Consider the following 24,703-nt stretch of genomic DNA (forward strand, 5'->3'; position numbering starts at 1 on the left):
CCTCAGCCTCCCAAATAGCTGGGATTATAGGCGCCTACCAGCACGCCCAGCTAATTTTTGTGTTTTAGTAGAGACAGGGTTTCGCCATGTTGGCCAGGCTGGTCTCAAACTCCTGACCTCAAGTGATCCGCCCATCTGGGCCTCTCAAAGTGCTGGGATTACAGGCGTGAGCCACTGCGCCCTGCCATCCATATTTTTTTCCAAATACTTTCAATCCCCAGTTGGTGTAATCCATGGATTCGGAGGGCCGACTGTATAGTACCCACCTCTTAAGGTTGTTGTGAGAATTAAATGAGTTAATATGTATCAAAGTGCTTTGAAGAGTGTCTGGCAAATAATAAGCACCATGGAAGGCCCTACAGTGAGTGCCTAGCATGATTCTGGGCACGTCACAGGGGCTCTGTAACCTGTACTGTAGTTTCTTTACACTTGTCCTCTTCTCTCACTGAGCATACTGAACTCAGACATGCCCTGTGTAATAGAGTCTGACTATTTTTTTTTTTCTTTTTCTAGATAGAGTCTGACTCCATTGCCTAGGCTGGAGTACAGTGGCGCGATCTCAGTTCACTGCAACTTACGCCTCTCAAGTTCAAGCAATGCTCGTGCCTTAGCCTCCTGAGTAGCTGGGATTACACACACGTGCCACCACGTCTGGCTAATTATTTGGTATTTTTAATAGAGATGGGGTTTCGCTATGTTGTCCAGGCTGGTCTCAAACTCCTGGCCTCCAGTGATCTGCCTGCCTCAGCCTCCCAAAGTGCTAGGATTATAGGTGTGAGCCACCATGGCCAGCCTCACTCCATTTTTTTTTTGATGTCTGCTGCTAACAGCTTTTAAGCATCAACCCTTCCTTTCCCTTTCTGAGATTCATTCTCCTCACCTGTGAATTGCCCCACATCTGGGCAAGGTGATAAGAATGCCTGGATGTTCTCTCTTTTGGACCCCTCTTTAAAAACCCCATGCCACTCTTCTCTCCCTCCTCTCTCAAGCCATTTTTGGAGCTGCTTGGGAACCACCTTGGGAGAAATGTCATTATGTAAATAATAAACCTTTTAATATCTTCTTGGTGTGTGTGTGTGTGGCATCAATAGTCTTGACATCTGAACCAAATTTTGGGTGGGGTCTATTCTATTTTCACAGAGTGGCTACAGTGGCTTCTCTCTGATAATGCAATATGTGAAGAGGTTTATTACTGCTTATGAAGGAGCTAGATGAATTAATGTATAATACAAATGGAATGGCTGCTAGCTTCTGGAGACTCCAGTCTAATCGCAAGGGAAAGATGACACAAATTTGTCCTGTTGCCCTAAGTCTTCCATTTTTGGTGGTAAAATACAGCCTTTTAGAGACAAACAGGGATGCAGCCGTCCTTGAGATAGTCCAAGCACTGGGGTTTTAGTGTCTGAAGATTAAAGCAATTTGCTAGACTTGCCCTTGTAGAAGCGGGTTCAATGGGTGGTGGTTAGAGGAGGCGAGTTTCCCCTGAGAAAACGTGACAGCTCTGTCCTCCTTCACCTGATCCCCAGTTTGCCCTCACTTCCCAATGGCACCCAATCCATCCCTGGCTCTTGCTTCCTGAGACCCTCCTCAGAATCTCCCAGCACAAGCCGAATCCTATCATACGTCCCTCACAACTCCAGCTTACCCAGAACCCCATGGCTTTCTTGGTGTACTCTACCCCCTGCGTCCCCGTACCCTACGGCCGTGCGGCAGGCCAGCACTAGCCCTGCCTCTCCATGCCGGGGTCTGCTGGGCCGTGGCCTCCGGGGCATTCATGGCTCACAGAGGCTGATTCCACTGTGACTAGGTGCAGTCATACAGTCTCGGTGACATTGCCCAGGTCCTCACATCCCCAGCCGGCCTCCTCCCCGCCCCTGCCCGGTTGCGTCACAAGTCAGAAGGTTGGCAGGTCAGTGCGGAGTTAGAGTCAGCAGATGTGGCTTTGTGTCCTGACACCCGGTTCCCAAATTAAGCCCAGGTCTGCCTGGGATGCCATCCTCACGCCTCAGCAGGACCAGGCCCCTCCCGTGCCAAGGGTTCGGGGGCACACCAGGGACTCAGGGCCTGGCGCTTTTCTTGGTCTCTGCTACAGATGGGCCCTTTTCTTCTTTTTTTAAATTTATTTTTTATTTTTATGTTAGGTTCAGATGTGCAGGTTTGTTACATGGATCTATTTCACGGTGCTGAAGTTTGGGTTTCTAATGATCCGGTTCCCCAAGGGGTAAACAGTGCTCAGTAGGTAGCTGTTCTATACCTGCCTCCCTTCCTCCCTCCCTCCACCCGCGTTTGGAGTCTCCAGTGTCTGTTGCTCTCATCTTTGTGTTCAAGGGTACCCAGTGTTTAGCTGCTACTTGGAAGTGAGAGCATGCGGTATTTGATTTTCTGTTTTCGCATTAATTTGCTTAAGGTAATGGTTTCAGCTGCATCCATGCTGCTAGGAAGGGCATCCTTTTCTATCGCTACGTAAGCCCCTCCTTATGGACAGCCTTTAGCATCCTGGCTCGTGTGTAAGGTGGCTTTCTGCAGATCTCTACCGTAGCCCTTGATGGGCTGATTAGAGTTCTCCTCCCACAGGCAATCTTATTTCTCTCTGTAGGGGTTTGGTCAATGGATACTGCAGCCCCCCTAGGAATACCAGGTGGAATGCTAGACCCAGGCCATGGGGTCTCTGCCCACATTGACTTTGTCCTGGAGGGAGCTGGCTCACAGGGACATGGCTGTGACTCACCTGGGCACATCTTTGGCCCCTGCCCCTTCCTCTGCTTCACCTCTGCAATTGGAACCCTACTTCTCAAGGCTGAGTTGGGTGCCTTGCCTCCTGGCATCCTCCACTGTTGCCAACCAAAGATGGTCTCCCTGGACACCCACAGCACTGTATACCTCTCAAGACCTGGGCCAAATCCTGCCCCTGGTTGACAGTTTATTTGCAGACATGCCTGGTCTTCCCTATTGCGTCATTTCGTCCTCTCAGACCAGCACAGCATTGATCTGCACTGTGCTGTGTTCGCAGCAGGTGCTTCACTTGAAACAGTGAAAGTGGTTGGGGGTGGTGGCTCACACCTGTAGTCCCAGCACTTTGGGAGGCCAAGGTGGGTGGATCACTTGAGCCCAGGAGTTCAAGACCAGCCTGGGCAATATGGCCAAACTCCATTTCTACAAAAATTAGCTGGGCGTGATGGAGTGCACTTGTAGTCCCAGCTACTCAGAAGGCTGAGGCAGGAGAACTGCTTGAACCTGGGAGGCAGAAGTTGCAGCTGAGATTGCACCATTGCACTCACTCTGGCACTCCAGCCTGGGTAACTGAGCGAGACTCTGTCTCAAAAAAAAAAAAAAAAAAGAAAAAGAAAAAGAAAAAGAAAAAAAAAAGAAAGAAAAAAGAAAAGAAAAAAAGATTGAAAGCAGAGGCGGCGGGGGCAGGTGGAGTGGAAGAAATCCCTTTATGTAAATAGAAAATGTAAAAAAAAATTAGAAAAAAATAAATCCCCCAAACTGCAAATAAACTCTTGCATTGAAATGCTTCACTCCACCGAATCTCAATTTACCTGCACAGCAAGTCTGAGGAGGGCAGCTTCTATTCCTTTCAGGCTTTTACCTTAAATTTCCAGTTAACTTTATCTTAGAACCTCTGGACCAAGAAGATAAAATCCCGCAAGCTGGGTTCTGGTATGTCAGAGGGGAGGGTGGAAAAGTAGGAATGGAGCCGGGGAAGAAAGAACTTGCTGAGAGAACTGGTCTGAAGCAGAAAAAAACAGCATCCCTGCACGATAGCAGAATGGCCCTGGAGCAGGCGGGGGTTCAGGAGCTCGGGCTGGCTGGGTGCCTGACTTCACGGAGGGGCAGAGAAGGACCCTAAATGAGGAGGGAATTGTGCTTTTCTTCCTCTGTTCATTGTGTGAGGATAATTTTTTCATACAGATATAAAAGTGAACACATATTAAAGATTTTTTAAAAAGCTCGCCACTTAAATAGGAAACTAGGCAGTTACCATCTACTGAAAGGAGCAAAGAGGCACGCGTTTATCTGGAATGAGGAATGTTGGTTGATGGTGCAAAGGAAGCAAAACTGGCTTTTCTGGGGAGGAAAGGTCTTCACTCCTCCGGATAGGATTCATTTGCATATCTGTAGAAATACTTTGCCTTGCTCTCAGTTATCCATAACCTGCAGCGCTGGAAGATAGAACTCAACACCTGCAGGCTATGCTCTAGAGGCATCTATTTTCCACTGAAGGGCAAACTCTCCCTTAACCACCTTCCAGATTCTACAGTGGAGCCTCTTAGTGGGCAGGAGAGGTCACAGTGCCAGGAAGTCAGTGGGCCTCTAGGCTTAGCTTCCTGAGTGTAAAGCATGGCTGATGCCACAGCTGACGGGGCCGTTGTGAGCCTTAATAAGATCATGCTGTTAGGAACCCAGAAAATAATAGATACTTAATAACTATCAGTGATTGCCACTGTCTTTTTAAGAGACATTAGATGCCACTAGTGGAATGATGATAGCAGAATGAACAAATGTGGAGAACTCATGATCTTCGTAGAGTCAGAAGCACCTGTCCAGGCTCTTAAGGAGTGCAGCCCGTGTGCAATGAGACCTATGTCTTGTTCTAGGCTCCTGGTGAGATGACACCTGCCTGAGCATCTCCACTGTCTCTGTCTCGATTGTGATGTGGGCAGTCAGGGTGGTTGTGAGCCTTTCTAGGAGCCTGAGTTGAACATACATGTCTCGAGTCACCTAGAGGCAATCCCCCTTAAGAAACTCCTCCATTGACTGTGTGTATCTGGTTGAAGGTACACTCACCAGTTACCACAGCCTGGTCTGCCTCCCATCCTCTACACAGAAGTCAAAATGATCTGGATCACTTTGGAACACGTCAACTGGATCAGGACACCACTTTTATTGTCTTCAATAGCTTATTTGTTTGTTTTTGTAGAGATGGGGTCTCCCTATGTTGCCCAGGCTGTTCTCAGACTCCTGGTCTCAAGTGATCCTCCTGCCTCAGCCTCCCAAAGTGGAGATTAAAGGTGTGAGCCACTGCACCAGGCCTAATAGCTTGTTTTGAAATTAAATCCAACCTCCTTCATTTGGTCTCTGAGACCCTCTAGGGTGAGATTCTTGCCTGTCCCTCCAGGTCCCCGTTCCCCAGTCTTCCCTGGCTATGTGTTCCTTCTAGGTCCCTCTGACCTCTCAGAGCTTTTGCTCATGCCGTTCCCTTTTCCTGTCATTCTGTCTGCTTCTTTGCATTCATCTCCTCAAAAAGGACTTTGCTGGGCCGGGCATGGTGGCTCACGCCTGTAATCTCAGCACTTTGGAAGGCCGAGGTGGACGGATCACCTGAGGTCAGGAGTTCAAGACCAGCCTGGCTAACATGATGAGACCCTGTCTCTACTAAAAATACAAAAATTAGCCAGGTGTGGTGGTGGGTGCCTGTAGTCCCAGCTACTGGGGAGGCCAAGGCTGGAGAATCACTTGAATCCAGGAGGCAGAGGTTGCAGCGAGCCAAGATTGTGCCACTGCACTCCAGCCTGGGCTACAGTGCGAGACTATGTCTCAACAACAACAAAAAGGACTTTGCCCTATTTAAAAGGACTTAGCTGACCACCCTCAATCCTATCACCCGGTTTTCTAAGCCCCATTATGCCTTTTCAAGACCTTATCACAATTTGTATTTTCTTTTCGCCCCTCTACTGGTGTCCTGGCTCCATGATCCATCTTGTTCCGGGCTGTGTTCTGGAGCCATACAGGAGCACTTCCTACATCTTTGTTGAATTATAAAAAGCTCTATGGTTGACTGGGAGTTCATAGCTTAATGATAGGCCAGATAAATATTCTTTTTCTATTGCTGGGGGGGGGTGTAAACTGATATAGCTTAGCTAAAGATAAATTAGGCAGTGTGTAGCCAGAGCCTTAACAATGCTCTGAATGCCTTAATTCCAATTTGAGGAATCTTGTATAAAACGGAGATGTGTGGTACAATATTGAGAATAAGATGCAGCCTTTTTGAGAAGGATGCCTAGCAGGAAATTAATGAGCTATCTCACAGTGCAGGTAGAGTCAGCAAAAGCACTCTCAATCTAGAATACTGTACAGTCATTAACCCCAGGTTTTTGATGTTAAATAAAAAAGGCAGAATTGAAAACTTCATTTAATTTTACCTAAAAATAAATATATGCATGGAAAAATTCCAAAGAAATAATTACTCTTTCATTTAGGTATATGACTACATAGTGAGATTCAGGGTGATTTTAATTTACTTTTTAATCTCATTTATTCTAAATGTTTTATTTAAGAAAATAGCTCATTTAGAGCTGCAATTTTATAATCAGAATAAAATAGATTGTTTTAAAAAACAAAGACTCTAGGAATTCAGCGTCATGTTTAGGTCTCTGAGATACTCTACCACATCAATTAGATTTAAATTGACATCACTTTTTTCCTATAATAAAAGCTATCTAGGCTTCAGTTGGTCAATTAAATAGTTCTTCCAAAAACACCCCTGAAATGGGATTTTATTGCCTTTTTCTGTCTCCAACTTAAGAAAGTTACTCGATATAGTAGTGTCTCTTCCGGGATTTCTTAAGTTAGTTATTTGTTTATTTGAGTGTCACCTTTTGCGAGAGTAAATAAGCACAATTATGAACGTTATTTCATACACAGTTCCTGCTATGAAGAGGCTTCTAATTCCAAGTCAACTCCGTTCAACCCCAATCCAACCCCAAGTTAAACCTTGCAGCTTTGTGCTAAATTGATGGCCTTGTCCTGCTGGCATTGGCAGGACCAAGAGCTGCCAAGCGTTGCAGCCACGAGCACTCGGGTGGCCTGTCAGGAAAGAGTAAGTAAGGTCAAGCTATTCTTAGCTGAAGTCTAGAAAGCATTAGCTGCCTTGTTGAGACTGGAATGAGAAAGCCATGACCACACTGCCCAAACCATTCTGGGAAGCGTTTCCAGTTCATTGGAACTACTGATAGATTAGTCCCATGATAATTGTGGTTGAACATAGATGACAAATCTCCAGAGGACAGCAACGTTATTTCAGCTTACATGGCTGCACACAATACACACTGGAATCTACATACATAAAGTTACAAGGATAGTCTCCTTCCCTCTTTCCTGCTCCTACATGTGACCCCAAGAGCATGGTGACTCTAGGGCTGCCTTTTCCTGTCCCAGAGATGCCACCCGAGAGCCATCAGCTCCAGATGCCCCCGAGTGAAAGACTATAATGGAGAGAGGTGACGGGGCAGGCCACTGGATGAGGAAAGTTTAACCAAACATAATTCTCAGGTTCTGTCAAATCAGTTAGTGCGAGGTGTGCAGTTGATGGAAAGGCTGTGGAACCCTTCTCTCGAGTGCTGCTGCAGAAAGACGGGCCCTCCCACAGGCGTCCGACCAAGAATTGTGGGCACATCAGAGGCCCCGGCTGGAGCCCTGGGTCCATGAGGAAGAGTTCAAAAGAAAAATCCTACATTTCCAGATCTTCCACAGATAAGTAAAATGACCAGAAGGAGCAAGGAAAAGAAAAGAAGAAATCATATCTTACTATTTTTGTCCTATGCTCTTCATTCTAGAAAAATATGAATCAATTAGAACACCACAATTAAACCTGGGTTTATAAAACATCTTTTACTTAAAAATGAAACCTTTCCGGGCCTGTCAACATGGGTGTGTCACACATGAATATACCTAAGTTAAAACATGAAACATGACTGACAAAACGTCATTGCTGGAGAGCACCTGACAACTGATTTACAAGAAATATTACTATCGAAACCACAACAGCTCTCTGCTAGGGTTGAATCCTGGTGAAGAAAGCCCCTCGGATTAGCTGAACATTTTGAGTTAGGATATGCAAAATGAACTGGGAGCTGTTTTGGAGGAGCTGACGTAGGGGTGGAGGGCGACATGGGCCTAAAGGGCGGGAGAGGTGACCAGAGGTGGGACGGGGTGACATGGCCAGGGAAACTGTCACAGCCAGGTGGCAAGGGCCTTCAAGAAGGACGTCTCAGAGTCAAACGAGTCAAAGCTGAGGTCATGCTTGCGGCTGTGATGTAAACCTGCCGCCACTTCCATCTCCTGCAGACCCTGGGGTGAGTTGACCTTTTTTGAGCAAGGAGACCATGAAAACACACCTTCTCAGGGGGGATTCGCAGAAATCTTAGGGAGGTCATGGGGCCTTTAATAGGGTGTGGAAAGGAGTTCTGAGCAATCCTAGCTAGAGCTCAAGGCAGGCCCCAGTAGATGCCTGGGTTACACAAGACTATTAACATCAAGGAGCTTCATATACATATAAACACATTCTTCCCTGTACCATTACCTCAAAATGTACATATTTTTTAAACAAGGAGATGGAGATAGAAGAGAAGATCCTATATAAAGAGTTCAATTTCAGTTTTAAAATGCAAAACGTCAGTGAGTATCCTGCATACAGCTTTCTGCATGAAAATTTCCTCTTGTTGAATTTTGACAATGTCTGCCCTTCAGAGGAATCTCCCAGCAAATGGTCAGAAGATGAACAAGTGCGCCCCAACGTGCCACTGTGAGACATAGGAAGTGAGGTGGTCTTAATAATACATGTTCTTATCCCACCAGCCTGTAGAGGTAGAAAAAAGCACATCAGAAATGGAGAGTCTGTTGAAGTGGGTAAACAGAGCCTCTAAAATCATAGGCTACTCACTTCCAGGGTAGAGCCTGATGAAGAGCTTCCGCACCTCGTCATACACCCAGATCAGGATGGCGTGCGGCACAGCCACAAACCAGTACTGAGCCCTGGAAGCAGAGGGGTGGAGGGTGAGCCCTGACTCATCCACAGGAATAGCCCAACCCTGCCCAATGGGAATGGGGCTTCTCGTTCATTTGTCCTGCTTTACTGCAAAGAACAACAAATCCACGAGGTCCCACAACACAAAGCTGGAAAGCTCCTGGTTTAACCCGCACTGTGACTGCCAGAAGCAATGTCTGCCTTTGAAGCAACCTGTTGGATGAGGATGAAGGCGGGTTGGTGAGGTCTAGAAAACCCATTTCCACTTGTGGAAAATGCAGATCAAATCTTTGGCCTCATAGAGCATGGGATCAGTTTGACGTGTTTTGAAAAGACATGGGGGAGGAACCTGGAAACCTGGGAATCCTCAGGTTTATTTAGGTTGTGACAGCTCAACACAGAGGCTGGCTCTTTCCTCCATGCTGCTGACGGTAAACTCACCTAAGCATGGTGAAACTCAAGGCTGTGACACTTCCAAGGCCATAGGAGAGGACCAGCCCAATGACGATCTGTGAGGCGATCCCCACCCAGATGACTTTATTTCTGCAAGACACGCAAAAGCAGACAGACTTGGGATTCTTGTGGCTTCATGATCGTACACCCAGCCGCCAGAAGAGTCAATGCCTCTGGGGTTACAGGTGTGGCCAGAACTCGGTCTTGTGAAAAACAAATCATCGTCATCCTTGCACGGCAGGCCCAGGGCTGCGCCAGGAGGCCGGGCACAGGCAGTACCTGAAGAGACCCTGTTGGAAGATGGAATTCCTCCGCGTTTTCCTGATGATCAGATCTGCTATTTGCTGGACTAGGATGCCAACAAAGAAAGCCGTGTAGCCCGTCCATTCTAGGTATGCCCTCTGGTACCTTGTCTGTGAACGGGCAGAGAAGGAAGAGACCATGAGGCCCAAAGGAAAACTTCTAGGAAATTGCAGTGCAGTTCTCTACAGCTTCATGCTGTCTCCACACCTCACCCAGACTGAGAGTGGGCCACCTCCTAGTGTTTGGAAAGAAACATTTTTCCTTCCTGAACCAGCTGAGTAGGGGAAAATGTTAATCTTTTAAAAATTATCATTACTATTATTTTTAATACAGGTAGGGTCTCATTGGCCAGGTTGGTCTCAAACTCCTGGGCTCAAGTGATTCTCCCTCCTCAGCTTCCCAAAGCGCTGAGATTACAGGCGTGAGCCACCGCACCCGGCCTGAACGATGTAAATTTATTTGGACCCACTGTAGGTGTGGCTGGGCTGGTCACTCTTCTATACCAATGGCAAAGCTGAAGTTAAAAAAGGGACCTCTTGGCGTCCAGTCCGAGAGAGGAGGCTGCGTCTTGAGATCCGGCAAAGGCCAAACACGTGTCGGCAAGGGGGCCCTGAGCCCTATTAATTAAAGCTTTCCCAGGCTGTCAGGGACATGGAGGTTCTGTGTAAGTCTGGGCAGGGCAATCAGCATGGAGAGAATCAGGTGGACTCTGCGGCAGGGCTCCCGCCACTCACCCATTCCTGCCCATAGCTGTCTTCCAAGTCATTCACGTAGTCCTTCTCCCATTCTACCCGCAGGTTAATGAGACTGCGGGGCAGAAAGCCCTCCTGTGCATAGACAGTGAAATACACAAGGAAAGCTCCCAGGGCTTGCATGAGGCCTGAAAGAACAAGAGAGATAGGACACAGGTTCTATGATGGCCTCAGGGAACTGCCTCGTCCTGTCCCTGTCGGCTCTTGGTTCCCCCTCCCTCCCCAACCCAGGCCTTGTAGGAAAAGCACACTTTCTGACTGTGTCCCCGACTCCAGTGAATTCAGTTCTCGGGGCAGGCCCTGGTGTGATGGGGAAGACGTGCCCTCATCGTACCAATGTGCAGGTACGAGTACACGGCAAGCGGCTGGTTCACCAGTCTGTCCTTCTTCTTGTGGCGAGGTTTCCTGTTCATGATGTCACTTTCAGCTTTCTCATAGGCCAAGGCGATGGAGGGGATCTAGAGGGGAAGAGGCTGGTGAGGTCTAACCCCAGGATGCTCTGCTCTACCCACAGTAGGGGAGCGGGGCTGGGGTGGGTGGGGCACTGGCTGGATGAGGTGGGGGCATGGAGCTGGCCCATCAGGCTATAGGCAGTAGAGGGCATGTTGTCTGTATGGGAATTTAAGAATAGTGCCTTTAGAAATCAGCTGCTTTTTATCACCCTGTGCTGGCAGTTCTGAAGACTGCGGGTGATAAAGCACTCTTCCCCTACAGGGAGGATTTCTATGCCGTCCTCTCCCTCTGGGTGGGAGGACCTGCTGAAAGACATGATTGCACCCCACCTCCAGACTTCCCGATTCAGGAGCACTGGACTGGAGCCAGAGAATTTGCATTTCTTTCTTTCCTTTTAGACAATGGGTGTACAACCTATTTCCATTCCTAGCCCAGTTATCTGCAATAACATTTTTATTTTATTTGTTCTTAATTTTTAGTTTTTAAGAGACTAGGTCTCTCTTGTGTTGACCGGGCTGGACTCTAACTCCTGAGCTGAAGCAATCCTCCCGCACTGGCCTTCTGAGTAGCTGGGGCTGCAGGTGTCCACCAGTACCCCGGGTGTGCATGTCTAGCAAGCTCCCAGGAGATGCCCGCACCGGGCTTGGAGAAGCGCTGCAGCAGAGCCAGGCAGGCAAATGTGAAGGGCTTGGAAAATGACCCATCAACTTTGGGGACCTCAATATCCCTCAGAGGGAGAGGCATCTCCAGTCTCTCTAGGAATTAGGGATTACCTGGGTGTTATAGAAAACAAGAGACGGGAAGGGGGCAATGTGAAGGGCCAGTGTCCTGCTAAGAATTCAGCTTGCTGTCTGTTGCTTTCCCTGCTTGCCCATGTAAACCACAGACCTGGGCAGCTTTCACGGGGCTTTCTTTACATGGATATTGGAAAAGGGGAAGGTTTAGGTGACATTACTGTAGGGCAAGGCTTTATAAAGTCTTCATAACCACTACTTCTTACTGTGTTTAGGTAAAGGGCTCCCATGTCAGAGTCTCTTACTTAACAGGGGGTGGCTGTGAGACGATCACTTTAGTCACTGGGCCCCAGTGGTTATTTGGATGACTGAGTGACAGCTCCATCTTCCCAAAAGAAAAGGGAGGCACACAGGCTGAAACTGACCAATGGCATTTCTTTCTTTCTTTCTTTTTTTTTTTTCTTTTTTTTTTTGAGACGGAGTCTCGCTCTGTCGCCCAGGCTGGAGTGCAGTGGCTGGATCTCAGCTCACTGCAAGCTCCGCCTCCCGGGTTCACGCCATTCTCCTGCCTCAGCCTCCCGAGTAGCTGGGACTACAGGCGCCCGCCACCTCGCCCGGCTAGGTTTTTGTATTTTTAGTAGAGACGGGGTTTCACCGTGTTAGCCAGGATGGTCTCGATCTCCTGACCTCGTGATCCGCCCGTCTCGGCCTCCCAAAGTGCTGGGATTACAGGCTTGAGCCACCGCGCCCGGCCTTCTTTCTTTCTTTTTTTGAGGATGAAGACTCATGTCTTGAAAAGCTTGCTATAGGCCAGGTGTAGTGACTCACGCCTGTAATCCCAGCACTTTGGGAGGTCGAGACAGGTGGATCACTTGAGGCCAGGAAACCCCATCTCTACTAAAAATACAAAAATTAGCCAGGTGTGGTGGCACAAGCCTGTAGTCCCAACTACCTGGGAGGCTGAGGTGGGAGAATTGCTTGAGCCCAGAAGGCGGAGGTTGCAATGAGCCGAGATAGCACCACTGTACTCTAGCCTGGGCGATGACAGTGAAACTCTGTCTCAAGAGAAAAAAAAAAAAGTCACTGTAGACTGGTTTTAATTTCCAAACATTTGGCAGATGCCTCTGGACCCTTGCTTTGAGGTGTGGCATGTGGACCGGTAGAATGGGCACCATCTGAGAACCTATGAGAAATGCAGAGCTACAGGCCCCATCGCATGGAAGCCGAGAAGCATTGAGTTAGTCCGTCCCCTGCCCTTGAAGGTAGCGACCCTGAACTCGACCTCCCCGGGGGCAGGCATCACACCCTGTTCCCTTCAGTGTCACTTACAATGTCTGTCCCCAAGTCAATGAACAGAATGGTGATGGTTCCAATGGGCAGAGGGAGCCCGACGATGATGTAGATCAGAAAGGGGCACAGCTCAGCAATGTTCTTGGTCAGGGTATAAGCAATCGTCTTCTTGAGGTTGTCAAAGATCAGGCGACCTAGGCAGAGAGGTTTCTCCTTCAGAACTTGCTTCTAGTCCCCCAGACCACCCTGGCCCTTGGGAAGACGCCCTGAGACTCACTCACCTTCCTCCACCCCAGTGACGATGGACGCAAAGTTGTCGTCCAGCAAGACCATGTCGGCTGCGTTTTTGGCTGCGTCAGAACCTGCTATCCCCATGGCAACCCCAATGTCTGCCTTCTTTAGAGCCGGAGAGTCATTAACTCCATCCCCTGTCACAGCAACAACGGCATCCTGCAGCGGGGGACCCAGGGAGAAAGTGGGAGTGGGCAGGCCCAATGGGTTGCAGGCCTGGAACAGCAACGCGGCCACCCTTTCTCTTGAGGTTGCAAGGACGATTACGGCTGAACTGAAGGGCCCATTTAGGGGAAAAGATAAAGATGAGAAATCTTAGAAGCAGGAACAAGGATCGCTGAACAAGATGTGTGCAAATGAGGACAACCGAAAGCGCAGGTGTTTTATATCTTATGTCTTCACATTTTTTGTTTCATATCTTTGCATTTTAAATCTTTCTTCACTCACACTTACTGCAGTGGCAAATGCTTCACCTCAGAAGCCCCGGGCTCTCATGATAAAATGCAGAGAGCTGGGGTGAGCCTTTCGGGGAACATGTGGTGTGGGTCTCAAAGGAGGACAGGGGCCAGCCCACCTGAGAGGGTGGAAAGGTCAGGTGATGAGGATGAGCCAAGAACTCTCTCTTGAAGTTTCAAAGGCACCACAGCCTAACGTGAGATCCGGACCTCTGCACTTGCCCATGGACAGTGATGGGCCTGTCAGTCCTCTGGATGCTGCTGTCCACCCACCTGCCTCTGACAGCCCTCCACAATGATCAGCTTCTGCTGGGGGGATGTCCGGGCAAAGACAATCTCCTGGTAGTTGGCTAAGATCTCATCCACCTGTTCCGAGCTCATGTCCTTCAGCTCCATGCCAGTCACCACAGCAGCCTTGGCATCCCTAGAAGGGCCAGAAGAACCTGGGTGAGGCCCGAGGGCAGATCTTAGGTTAAAACACTGGTCCAGACAGGATGCTGGCTGAAGCCTCTGACTTGACCTGGAACCCAGTGTCCTTCATACCTAATGCTCTAGCGAGGTAACAGGAGTCCTGGGAACACGTTAGTCTCCATTTCAAGAGGGCAAACTGAGGCTAAAATGTAACACCATTTCTTGGTATCATATAACCATAGGAATAAAAAAACCAGGTAGCCTCATCCCTACTAGAACAGGTGAGCGTGGTACTTCCTAGAGCAACGCTTGACTTCAGAAGTAAAAGGAAGTTAAAAAACTGCCCGTTCGTGGCCAAACGCAGTGGCTCATTCCTGTAATCCCAGCACTTTGGAAGGCTGAGTAGGAGGCTCACTTGAGGCCAAGAGTTCAAGACCAGCCTGGGCAACATAGTGAGAGCCCCTGTCTCTACAAATAATTTTTAAAAATTAGCCAGGTATGGTGGCATGTGCCTGTGGTCCCAGCTACTCATGAGGCTAAGACAGGAGGATTGCTTGAGCCTGAGGGGTTGAGGCTGCAGTAAGCCATGATCATGACACTACACTCAAGCCTGGGTGACACAGGGAGGCCCTGTCTCAAAAACAAAAACAAAAATAAAACCCCCAAACTGCCTGTTCATACATTTTGGGTCCTAGAATTCTTTTATGCCCAAACAAGGGGTAATAATTATTTGCTATTGTTTATTTCAGATTTACAGAGTGTCATCTTTGTGCGATGTGCTAGTAGGCAGCAGTTGACTGAAGTCTTTGGGCAGCACTATTCCCTGCTGACTATAAAGGTAAGGCTCTAGGGCCTACTGATGATGCAGAGCTGCCTGCGCCACTCCCCTGCTAAAACTCTTCAGCGGCTTTCCACTGTGCTTGGGGCAGACCCCAGAATCCCTAACTTTGGCCAGCGAGCCTAGGTGGGGCCTGCGCTGTCAAGCTTCACCTCGCCTTGGGCTCTCCCTCCTGCCCCCTGGATGCTCTCAGTTCTGATACCCTCCATCCCCCGTACCCTAAGGCCTTCATGGGTCTGGCTCCCTGACCAGGAATGGGCATCTCTCACCTCAGCTTCTCGTGGCTAACACTACATTTCAGCCTTCAAATCTCAGCTTAAACACTGTAGGTACAAACCACTGCAGGTCCTTTTCTTTGCAATTGGCAAGTTTTGGGCATTTTAGGTCTGTTTTTCCTCTTGGTGCCAAGTATTGGAATTCTAGCCCTTGACTCAAACTACAGGTCTTCTTAATTGCTGGTAAAAAATAATCAAAGTAAGAGAAGAAAGAAGGGATGTTTCCTTTCCCCTTACACCTGCTAAGATGCAATTTTTATATGGTCATGAAACTAGAGCTGATGAAGTGAATAACTGAAAACATTCACAAAAGCATCCGCTTCACTCAGTGTGGTGATTCGTACACAAATGTGCAGTCCACTTTCCCTTTTGTGGCCATGAGCAGAGTGGCAGTGGCCAAGAGGAAGTTCAGTCCCTTTGTGACTTTTGACTGAGGCCAGAATCATAAAAGGCATTTCAATGCACCTTCCCACATTTGTAGGAAGATTATATCTTTCTCTCGTTCCAAAGAGCTGAGACAGAATCACATTCTGGGGTCCGCTCCAAGCACAGTTCCATCCATGCACATCCGAAAGGATGAGGAAGTTGAGGTTGCACAAGGACACTATACAGGTCAGCAAATTGGGAAAGCAGTCCAGGTTTATAGGAAGAAATGTGCCATTTATACACAACAGGAGCATAGGAGGAGGCTAAGGGCATGACCATTGTGTGCATATCACCCAGCACGTGGCCATCACCAGGCTAAAACTGGACAGCAAATATAAAAAGGAAGGAATTGAGAAGATGCAGGAATAAGGTATCTTATATACAACTTTCATTAAAAATTGCTAAAATGGGCCAGGCGCAGTGGCTCACGCCTGCAGTCCCTGCACTCTGGGAGGCCAAGGTGGGCAGATCATTTACAGCCAAGAGTTAAAGACCAGCCTGGCCAACATGGTGAAACCCTGTCTCTACTAAAAGTACAAAAATTAGCCGGGTGTGGTGGCACACGCCTGTAATCCCAGCTACTCAGGAGGCTGAGGCAGGAGAATTGCTTGAACCCAGGAGGTGGGGGTTACAGTGAGCAGAGATTTCACCACTGCCCTCCACACTCCAGCCTGGGTGACAGAGCAAGACTCCACCTCAAAAAAAAAAATCTGCTAAAATGAAGCTGGGTGCAGTAGCACAATCCTGTAGTCCCAGCCACTTGGGAGGCTGAGAGGGGAGGATCTCTTGAACCCAGGAGGTCGAAGCTGCAGTGAGCTATGATCACACCATTGCACTCCAGCCTGGGTGATCTGACAGAAGGAGACCTTGTATCTAAAAAAAGACTCAGCTGGTCTGAAGGTAGTAGTGAATTATCTCAACTGATCGTTCACAGTCAGTTACAGATCAAACTCTTCTACTCTTTCCCCTCTTCTCACTACTGCGCTTGACCACTCTTAAAAAAAAATTCTTTTAGGCCGGGCGTGGTGGCTCACGCCTGTAATCCCAGCACTTTGGGAGGCTAAGATGGGTGGATCACTTAAGGTCAGGAGTTCAAGAACAGCCTGGCCAACATGGCAAAGCCCTGTCTCTACTAAAAATACAAAATTAGCTAGGCATGGTGGTGGGCGCCTGTAATCCCAGCTGCTCAGGAGGCTGAGGCAGGAGAATCGCTTGAACCCAGGAGGTGGAGACTGCAGTGAGCTGAGATCACACCACTGCACTCCAGCCTGGGTGACGGACAGAGACTCTGTCAAAAAAAAAAAAATTTTTTTTGTTTAAAATTCTAAAGTGAAAAAAATATAATCCAATTATCTTACAAAGCCAAACAAATAAACAAGCCCCAAATTTGTTTTCATAGAGGGACGTTATGTAGACTAAAGGGCATTGCAAGACTCTTAGACTTCAGGTGCTGTTGCTGTGCCCAGAGGTGGGAGCCCTGGTTAGTTGTTTGGCTTGGTAATTTGTTATGACCTGACAGCTGTGTGTCCCTAAAAGACCTTAGTGCTTGGGGAAACTGAAGAGGTGCACTGGTCTTTCCTTCGTCTCCTGCATGCGTTAAAGTATAAACCAGCTAATGAACATTTCTTCTCAACCTGAGAATTTGGAGTCTTTGACTCATGGAGACCAGGCACAGCCCAGGCCACTCTCCCGCATGCCCAGCTCCCTAGCCCTGTGTGCCTCCTTCATTACACTGACCACATCATTATTAGCTTTGTTTCTGTCTCCTTGGCTCGATGGAAAGATCCCCAAGGGTGTGGGTAGTATTGTTCAGTTTGCTATGGTAGTTCCAGGTTTTGTCTGGTATGTAGTTGGCACACAATAAATAATTATTGAAAGAATAAATACACGAGTGAATGAACAGTTGGATGAACATGATTAAAAGACCTAAGGATAAACATGATTAAAAGAATTAGGAGAAACAAGGAAATAAAACTTGCCTTAAGAAGCTTCCATTCTATTTATTACCAAATAAAAAAGAAGGGTGTGTTTACACGGTATGAAACTGGGTGGATAAATACCCAAGATGCTTACCAAGGTGGGGTGCGTGAAACAACCCACAGGGTTCTTACGACTCCGAATTACACAACTGCATCTATGGCAAGTAATTTCATATAAACCCTTTGTTTCAGTTTTTCTCATTCTAAGTTGGGCACAGTAGGTTTTGTGCCCAGAGCACACTGGATTTTGAAATTTCAAACAAGGAACACATAAAGGGTCATTTCATAGTATCAACACTGTGCCTGGCACATATTAGCTGCTCAGTGAAATTAGTGAATACATGGATATGCAAATTATAGCTCAAACCAGCCTACCTCTCAGAGCAAAAAGCTGATTTGTTCCAAGTACTGCAGCTCTTTAGAGCCAGTGGGGCCCCATGGGTATGAGCTGGAATTTTTGCTATGCGGCTCCTGTGCTTACCATTTGTTAACTTGCTCCACAGCAATGCTGAGGCGACGTGCAATGTCTTCCACTGTTTCACTGTTGGCTGAAATGATCCCCACACTCTTGGCGATCGCTTTGGCTGTGATGGGATGATCGCCAGTAACCATAATAACCTAGAGCACGCCAACGAGAAGGCCCATGGATAATGAAGAACTCGGCCAGTCAAAGTGGGGATGGCTCAGTATTGCCTACTCCATAGTGCCCTGGGAGAATGTGGCTGGTGATTACAGCGGCAGCTCTGGATCTACAAGACAACTGTCTTTGGAGGAAACACTAATCCCATTGGGTCTACCCTTGCTTCTAAGCTTCACACACTTCCTCCTCTGACACAAAAGGAAGCCCTTCCCCTTTGACGCCACTTTATTTGTGAAAGGGCTGGTGAGTGTCTACTTGGGGGCAGCCTCATGTTGCTTCAACAGTCTTAATATTAACATAGTAATGATGAACATGGATTATGGGGACTGAGCCTCAAGATTGGGTAATAAAGCCTTTTTTCTTTCTTTTTTTTTTTTTTTTTTTTAGACGAGAGTTTCACTCTTGTTGCCCAAGCTGGAGTGCAATGGCATGATCTCGGCTTACCGCAACCTCCGCCTCCTGGGTTCAAGTGATTCTCCTGCCTCCGCCTCCCCAGTAGCTGGGATTACAGGTGTGCGCCACCACGCCTGGCTAATTTTTTTGTATTTTTAGTAGAAACGGGGTTTCCCCATGTTAGCCATGGCTGGTCTTGAACTCCTGCCCTCAGGTGATCTGCCTGCCTCGGTCTCCTAAAGTGCTGGGATTACAGGTGTGAGCCACTGCGCCCAGCCAATAAAGCCTTTCAGTATCTACCATGGACTAGGGCGAGATATGGTCACTTCAAAGCACTAGGAGATTCTTCTCATTGCACTTACTGTGTATGTGGTTCATTCCACATAGACACAATCATGTTGTTTTTGTGGGACAGTTTCAGTAACTTTAGCACAGTGAAACTAGAAATAAAAATAGGAATTTGATATTTACTTGAAGACACCTAAATATTGACCGTCTCCTATGAAAAACATTATTAGAAAGGAACACGACATAAAGAGAGAGCTTCTTGAGTCAGGAAAATAACTCCCACCTTGATCCCTGCACTCCGGCATTTGGTGACTGCATCTGGCACAGTGGACCGAGGGGGATCGATCATTGACAAGAGTCCCACGAAACAGAGGTTGGAGGTCGGAAAGTTCATCGCGTCTGTGTCAAATTTGTAGGTTTCTGGAAACTCGTGTGCTGGCAGGTAGAGATGACAGAAACCTGTAATACGGATGAATTAGGGAGTCAGTGAAACTGGAATAGGAAACCAAAAAAAAAAAAAAAATAAGAGGGGAACGTGCCAATACACCTCGGTCCTCTACTGTTTTACGAATACATTAGAATAAGCCAGAATTGTTTAATTTCTTCAACTCCATAAGGCATTTCTTTAGGAAAGACATATTTTATCCAAATATAATTCACTGTGTGCTCATTAGACTCTGTGTTCTAGAAATATATCTTGCTGGCCGGGCGCGGTGGCTCAAGCCTGTAATCCCAGCACTTTGGGAGGCCGAGGTGGGCGGATCACGAGGTCAGGAGATCGAGACCATCCTGGCTAACACGGTGAAACCCCGTCTCTACTAAAAAATACAAAAAACTAGCCGGGCGAGGTGGTGGCGCCTGTAGTCCCAGCTACTCGGGAGGCTGAGGCAGGAGAATGGCATGAACCCGGGAGGCGGAGCTTGCAGTGAGCTGAGATCCGGCCACTGCACTCCAGCCTGGGCGGCAGAGGGAGACTCCGTCTCAAAAAAAAAAAAAAAAAGAAAGAAAGAAATATATCTTGCTATATTGCCAAGTTCTCGGGCGTACACAGTCTCCACTTCTGAAGCTTAGTAGGGCACAGAGTTAAAGGGATCGAGCACAGGGCCCGTCTCAGGGCAGAGACACACTTTAGCTGCGTCCTGACCCCTGGAGGGTCAAGACAGACTTCCCCGAGGAGGTCACATGCAAGCTGAACCCTGAGAGGGGCACAGATGATTTCTAGGGTAAAAACGGAGGGTGGAGGTAGGAAGGCCATTTTCAGCAGAGAAAACAGCATGTGAAGAAACAAGGGGCTTCAGGGGAGGGGCACAAAGTTCAGTGTTAGATCAAGATAAGCCCAAAAGAAAGGCCAGCAGGAATGGGGCTGAGCCACCCTTTTCTCAGAAGGCATCAGCCTCTCACGGGCTGAGGTGGAAGGGACTCTTGTGTCTGGTGGGACCTCCAAGATCGTGTGATCAGCTTTCACATCCAGTTTATTTTCAGCCTGGCCCACTGCTTTGCAAACGTCAGTGGAGCAGGCTTTGAGAGGTCAAACACAAGTGGGCATCAGTCCCGTGTAGAGTACCCGGTGCTGTGGGTTACTTTATCTGCTTTGCCAACTCCAGTAGCCTTTAGAAACACACATTCTACAGATTGCATCTATATTGCTGAGGACTTCCATGGTGTTTAATGAGCTGGATCATCAACCATACACTTCTGTTTCCTTGAATTGTCATTCTGTGGTCCTGATGGGGCACCATTCCGCCAGCCCTGGTGCTGTCCCCTTTGACAACACTACAGGCACCCCCATTGGGTCCTCCCCCCGTGGTTGCATTTCTAAGGTTTCTTCCCTCCTGACACTTTGTCTGCATCACTGGCATCCCTCTCTTCCTAGTCGCTAAATGGGAAGCTTAATCATTTTTAAACTGACTATCCTCCTCTAATTGGTTCTAAGTCTTACCAATTCTACCTCTACGAACTCTCTTGCCCCTGATCTCTCCTTCCCATTCCCATCACCCCGATCAAATTCCCATCCCTTTTGCCTGAAAAAGGGCAACTGCCTCCTAAAAGAAATGTAACTCCTTCCACAAAGTCTTCCCCAGCCCGTTACTGCCCAGCTCACTCTGGTGGCACAGCCCTCGGTGCTTTCCACTGACTGCAGGATGAAACCTGGCTCCTCACCCACATGTTCAAGACCTCCATCTCATCATCTCCAATCTAGTCCTTGAGCCCTGTTTCCGTGACGGTGCCGTCTCACCTGCTGGCAGCACCCCCTGTGCCCCACACTGCTCTGCCTCTGTGCTTGGCCTATGCTGTTCCCTGGGCCCTGGAAACTTTCCCCATCTCCCCTCAACTGCAGCCACTTAAGGCCCAGTTTGAAATTTAACTCCTTCCATAAAGTCTTCCCTGAGCTCGCCTCTCTGGAGGCCACCTCACCCTGCTTGGTGCTGTCACACAGCATCCTCTCCTTTTTCCCATCCTGCAGGCCACCTCACCCTGCTTGGTGCTGTCACACAGCATCCTCTCCTTTTTCCCATCCTGCTTATCACGTTCTCCTTTACATGCTTCACGTGGATGCCATGGCCACTCGGCGAGGTCACAGGTCCCCAAGGTGCCTGCCTCATCTCTGTGCCCACCAGGTGATGGGCAGGACCCTGCCGCTGCACTCACCCAGCACACGCTCGCCCAGCCCGCCCAGCTCCATGTAGGCTGTGTGGAAGGCCTTGGCGGTGCTCTCATCCAGTGGGTGCTCCTCGCCATTGATCATGATGGTGCTGCATTTCTCTAGGATGCGCTCAGGGGCCCCCTTCATCACCATGAGGAAGCGCTTGTCGTGGGGGTCATCTGTCTCGTGGATGGAGAGCTGGGAAGGAATGAACAGAGCGTGTTACTTACAGACAGGTGAAACGCATTCCTTCTTCTCTACTGGTCCATTAAATGTAAAGGAGGAGGAGGAACAATGGCATCCTCTGCATGTTCCATCCTTTTTCTTTCTGTGGCCAAGTAAGACGAAGAGCTCTAGACTTGGCCCCAGCCCAGAGTGGGGCACCCTGGGTTGGAACCTGCAGTAAGTGAAGCTCATCTTTCAAGCAAAACTGGCTGCTTTAGGCAGGCTAGATGTGGCCGTCAGCATGTGAAATCTTGTGCCTTGAACAAGATCTCCCAGGGTGCCCGTGAGAGTTAAGGGGCTGCCAGTCTCTGCATCTCACCTCCTCTACCTCCCTGTGGGGAGCAGCCATCTTTCAGACCCAAACTACTCTGAGCTCAGGAGGGCAGGAGGCGGCAGGATTCCTGCACCTCTTCACCTCATTGTCCGCCCAGTTTTCCTGCTTGGATGTCATAGAAAATGGCGGTGTGAGGAAGTGGCCACTTCCACCTATAGTGTTTGAGGAAGACAGCCGAGTCACAGAAGTCTCCATTTTAATAGGAATGCTCTTGACCCAGCAATTCTACTTCTAGATCCATCCTAATAAGATATGCAAAAAAATCGATATACAAGAATAAAAGGACTAACTCTTATCTAGCCCTTACTCTTCTAAGCACTCAAGAGGAATCTCAGGAAGCTGGAGTGTTTGGGAGAAAATACATCGCAAAGAAAAGTGTTCCAATTTTGGGTCTAACAGTTCTTTACAAATCAGTATTTCATAGACTTTTGGGTTCAAAGGTAAGTGCAAAGATGAGTACAAAAAGAAGAAGCATAGGGCAAATAGGGTTACCAAATAGGGTTACCAACTGCTGCTCCTTCTTTTCTTTTTTCTTTTTTTTTTTTTTTGAGGCGGAGTCTCGCTCTGTGGCCCAGGCTGGAGTGAGCGGCGCCATCTTGGTTCACTGCAAGCCCCGCCTCCCGGGTTCCCGCCATTTCTCCTGCCTCAGCCTCCCGAGTAGCTGGGACCACAGGCGCCGCCACCACACCCGGCTAATTTTTTTGTATTTTTAGTAGAGACGGGGTTTCACTGTGTTAGCCAGGATGGTCTCGATCTCCTGACCTCGTGATCCGCCCGTCTCGGCCTCCCAAAGTGCTGGGATTACAGGCTTGAGCCACCGCGCCTGGCCAACTTCTTTTCTTAATGATCAAGTAAAGACATTGAGAAAACAAACCAACCAACAAAACCCAAACCAAACAAAAATCCTCCCGTCTGTTATCACTATCGCTTTCTAAAACATAGGCCTTTTCTTTTTCTTTCTCTCTTAATTTTTTTTGTTTTGTTTTTTGTTTTTTGAGACAGGGCTCTGTCACCCAGGCTGGAGTGCAGTGGCGAGATCACAACTCACGGCAGCCTCGACCTCCCAGGTTCAAGCAGTCCTCCCACCTCAGCCTCCCAAGTAGCTGGGACTACAGGCATGTGCCACCATGCCCAGTTAATTTCGTTTTTTGTTTTTTTTGTAGAGATAAGGTCTTGGTATCTTGCCCAGGCTGCTCCTGAACTCCTGGGCTCAAGCAATCTGCCTTCCTCGGTCTCCCAAAGTGCTGTGATTACAGGTGTGAGCCACTGTACCCGGCCAAGATAACGCTTTTTACATTTAAAACATAGGGATAGGCCGGGCGCGGTGGCTCAAGCCTGTAATCCCAGCACTTTGGGAGGCCGAGGCGGGTGGATCACGAGGTCAGGAGATCGAGACCATCCTGGCTAACATGGTGAAACCCCGTCTCTACTAAAAATACAAAAAACTAGCCGGGCGTCGTGGCGGGCGCCTGTAGTCCCAGCTACTCGGAGGCTGAGGCGGGAGAATGGCGGGAACCCGGGAGGCGGAGCTTGCAGTGAGCCGAGATCGCGCCACTGCACTCCAGCCTGGGCGACAGAGCGAGACTCCGTCTCAAAAAAAAAAATAAATAAATAAAAATAAATAAATAAAACATAGGGATAATATAAAACACTTTTCTGGTGTGTACCAAGTGCCAGGCACTGTTCTAAGTGCTGTCCACATCGACTCACTTGTCCTCAAAACAACTTTAAGGCCATGGGTACTATTATTATTCCCTTTTACAAAGGAGGAAACTGAGGCACAGAGGTTCAATGCTTCACTCAAGGTCACTGAGCAATAGGTGGCTATCTGGTGGCTGAGCTGGGATTTGAGCCCAGGCTAGCAGGCTTCAGAGTCCCTGCCCTTAATCATGGAGGCTACAAGGATAATCTTTTAAATTAAATACATTCATCGTTATATAAAACTTTTAAAAACATTTTCCAATTTGCCATAAACGTTTTAAATGTCTTAACGGACCAGTGTGTTTGGAGCAGCACACTACTGATCACTATTCTAATCAATAAGATATAGGCTTTCCATTTCCTTTCCTTCCAGCAGAGATGTCTCCTTCCAAGGCCATGACATGTGAAGTCCAGGTGAGGCTGAGCACTGCTCATGTGTAGACATAAAATGACCCTAACAGCATCCAGACAGCACCTTCAACCTCTTCAGCAGGGACTCACACAGGCCCCTCTCCCCTTTCTAGTCTCACTCTATGTAGCCACTTTCTCCTCCAACTTGTACACAAGGCCTCATGGAACCTGCTTTTTCTCCCTGACGGAGCTTCAGCAGGTTCCGAGTCCTGCTGCTGATGGAGGCATCATCGAACCCCATCTTCACACTATGCACGGATGCGCGGCACCTCAACCTCCTCATCCTCTACCCACCCCACAGCGTCGTCGTGAGAATGAATGATTTAATACATGTGGAAATTAGCACAGAACAGCTCCTATTATTACTAGCATTGTTAGTATAATAATAGTCGTCCTAAAACAGTCTTTTAGGACCGTTACCCACTCTATTTTTACTTACGTTTTACATAAGAGATGTGATTTCTTGGCTCGAGTATTTTACATTATACGTTTCTGGTTAGTTGTCTATTTAGCTAACTGTGATTCTTTGTTGGCTCACTATCCACAAAGAAGACGTTCACAACACAAGAGTTCTTCTCTAGGCTGGGCTTGGTGGCTCACACCTGTAATCCCAGCACTCTGGGAGGCCAAGGTGGATGGATCACCTGAGGTCAGGGTG

The 24,703-nt window shown here is 48.2% G+C and overlaps 1 protein-coding gene across 1 annotated transcript in view; it reads right to left on the bottom strand.

Moving 5' to 3' along the window:
* Positions 1 to 6,309: 6,309 nt before the first annotated feature.
* LOC105490245 (ATPase H+/K+ transporting non-gastric alpha2 subunit) overlaps positions 6,310 to 24,703 on the bottom strand; it is a 33,967-nt gene continuing 15,573 nt past the window's right edge. Inside the window, exons 12-23 of the mRNA XM_071081537.1 lie at positions 21,380 to 21,572; positions 19,014 to 19,189; positions 17,891 to 18,027; positions 13,754 to 13,904; positions 13,016 to 13,184; positions 12,774 to 12,928; positions 10,592 to 10,715; positions 10,240 to 10,385; positions 9,482 to 9,615; positions 9,191 to 9,292; positions 8,666 to 8,757; positions 6,310 to 8,581 (exon numbers count right to left, since the gene is read on the bottom strand). Coding sequence (XP_070937638.1) covers positions 8,553 to 8,581; positions 8,666 to 8,757; positions 9,191 to 9,292; positions 9,482 to 9,615; positions 10,240 to 10,385; positions 10,592 to 10,715; positions 12,774 to 12,928; positions 13,016 to 13,184; positions 13,754 to 13,904; positions 17,891 to 18,027; positions 19,014 to 19,189; positions 21,380 to 21,572 — 1,608 coding nt within the window. The 3' untranslated portion in view covers positions 6,310 to 8,552. The remainder of the gene's footprint in view (positions 8,582 to 8,665; positions 8,758 to 9,190; positions 9,293 to 9,481; positions 9,616 to 10,239; positions 10,386 to 10,591; positions 10,716 to 12,773; positions 12,929 to 13,015; positions 13,185 to 13,753; positions 13,905 to 17,890; positions 18,028 to 19,013; positions 19,190 to 21,379; positions 21,573 to 24,703) is intronic.

The sequence above is a fragment of the Macaca nemestrina genome, chromosome 16, assembly GCF_043159975.1.
Source record: "Macaca nemestrina isolate mMacNem1 chromosome 16, mMacNem.hap1, whole genome shotgun sequence".
Classification (NCBI taxonomy): domain Eukaryota; kingdom Metazoa; phylum Chordata; class Mammalia; order Primates; family Cercopithecidae; genus Macaca; species Macaca nemestrina.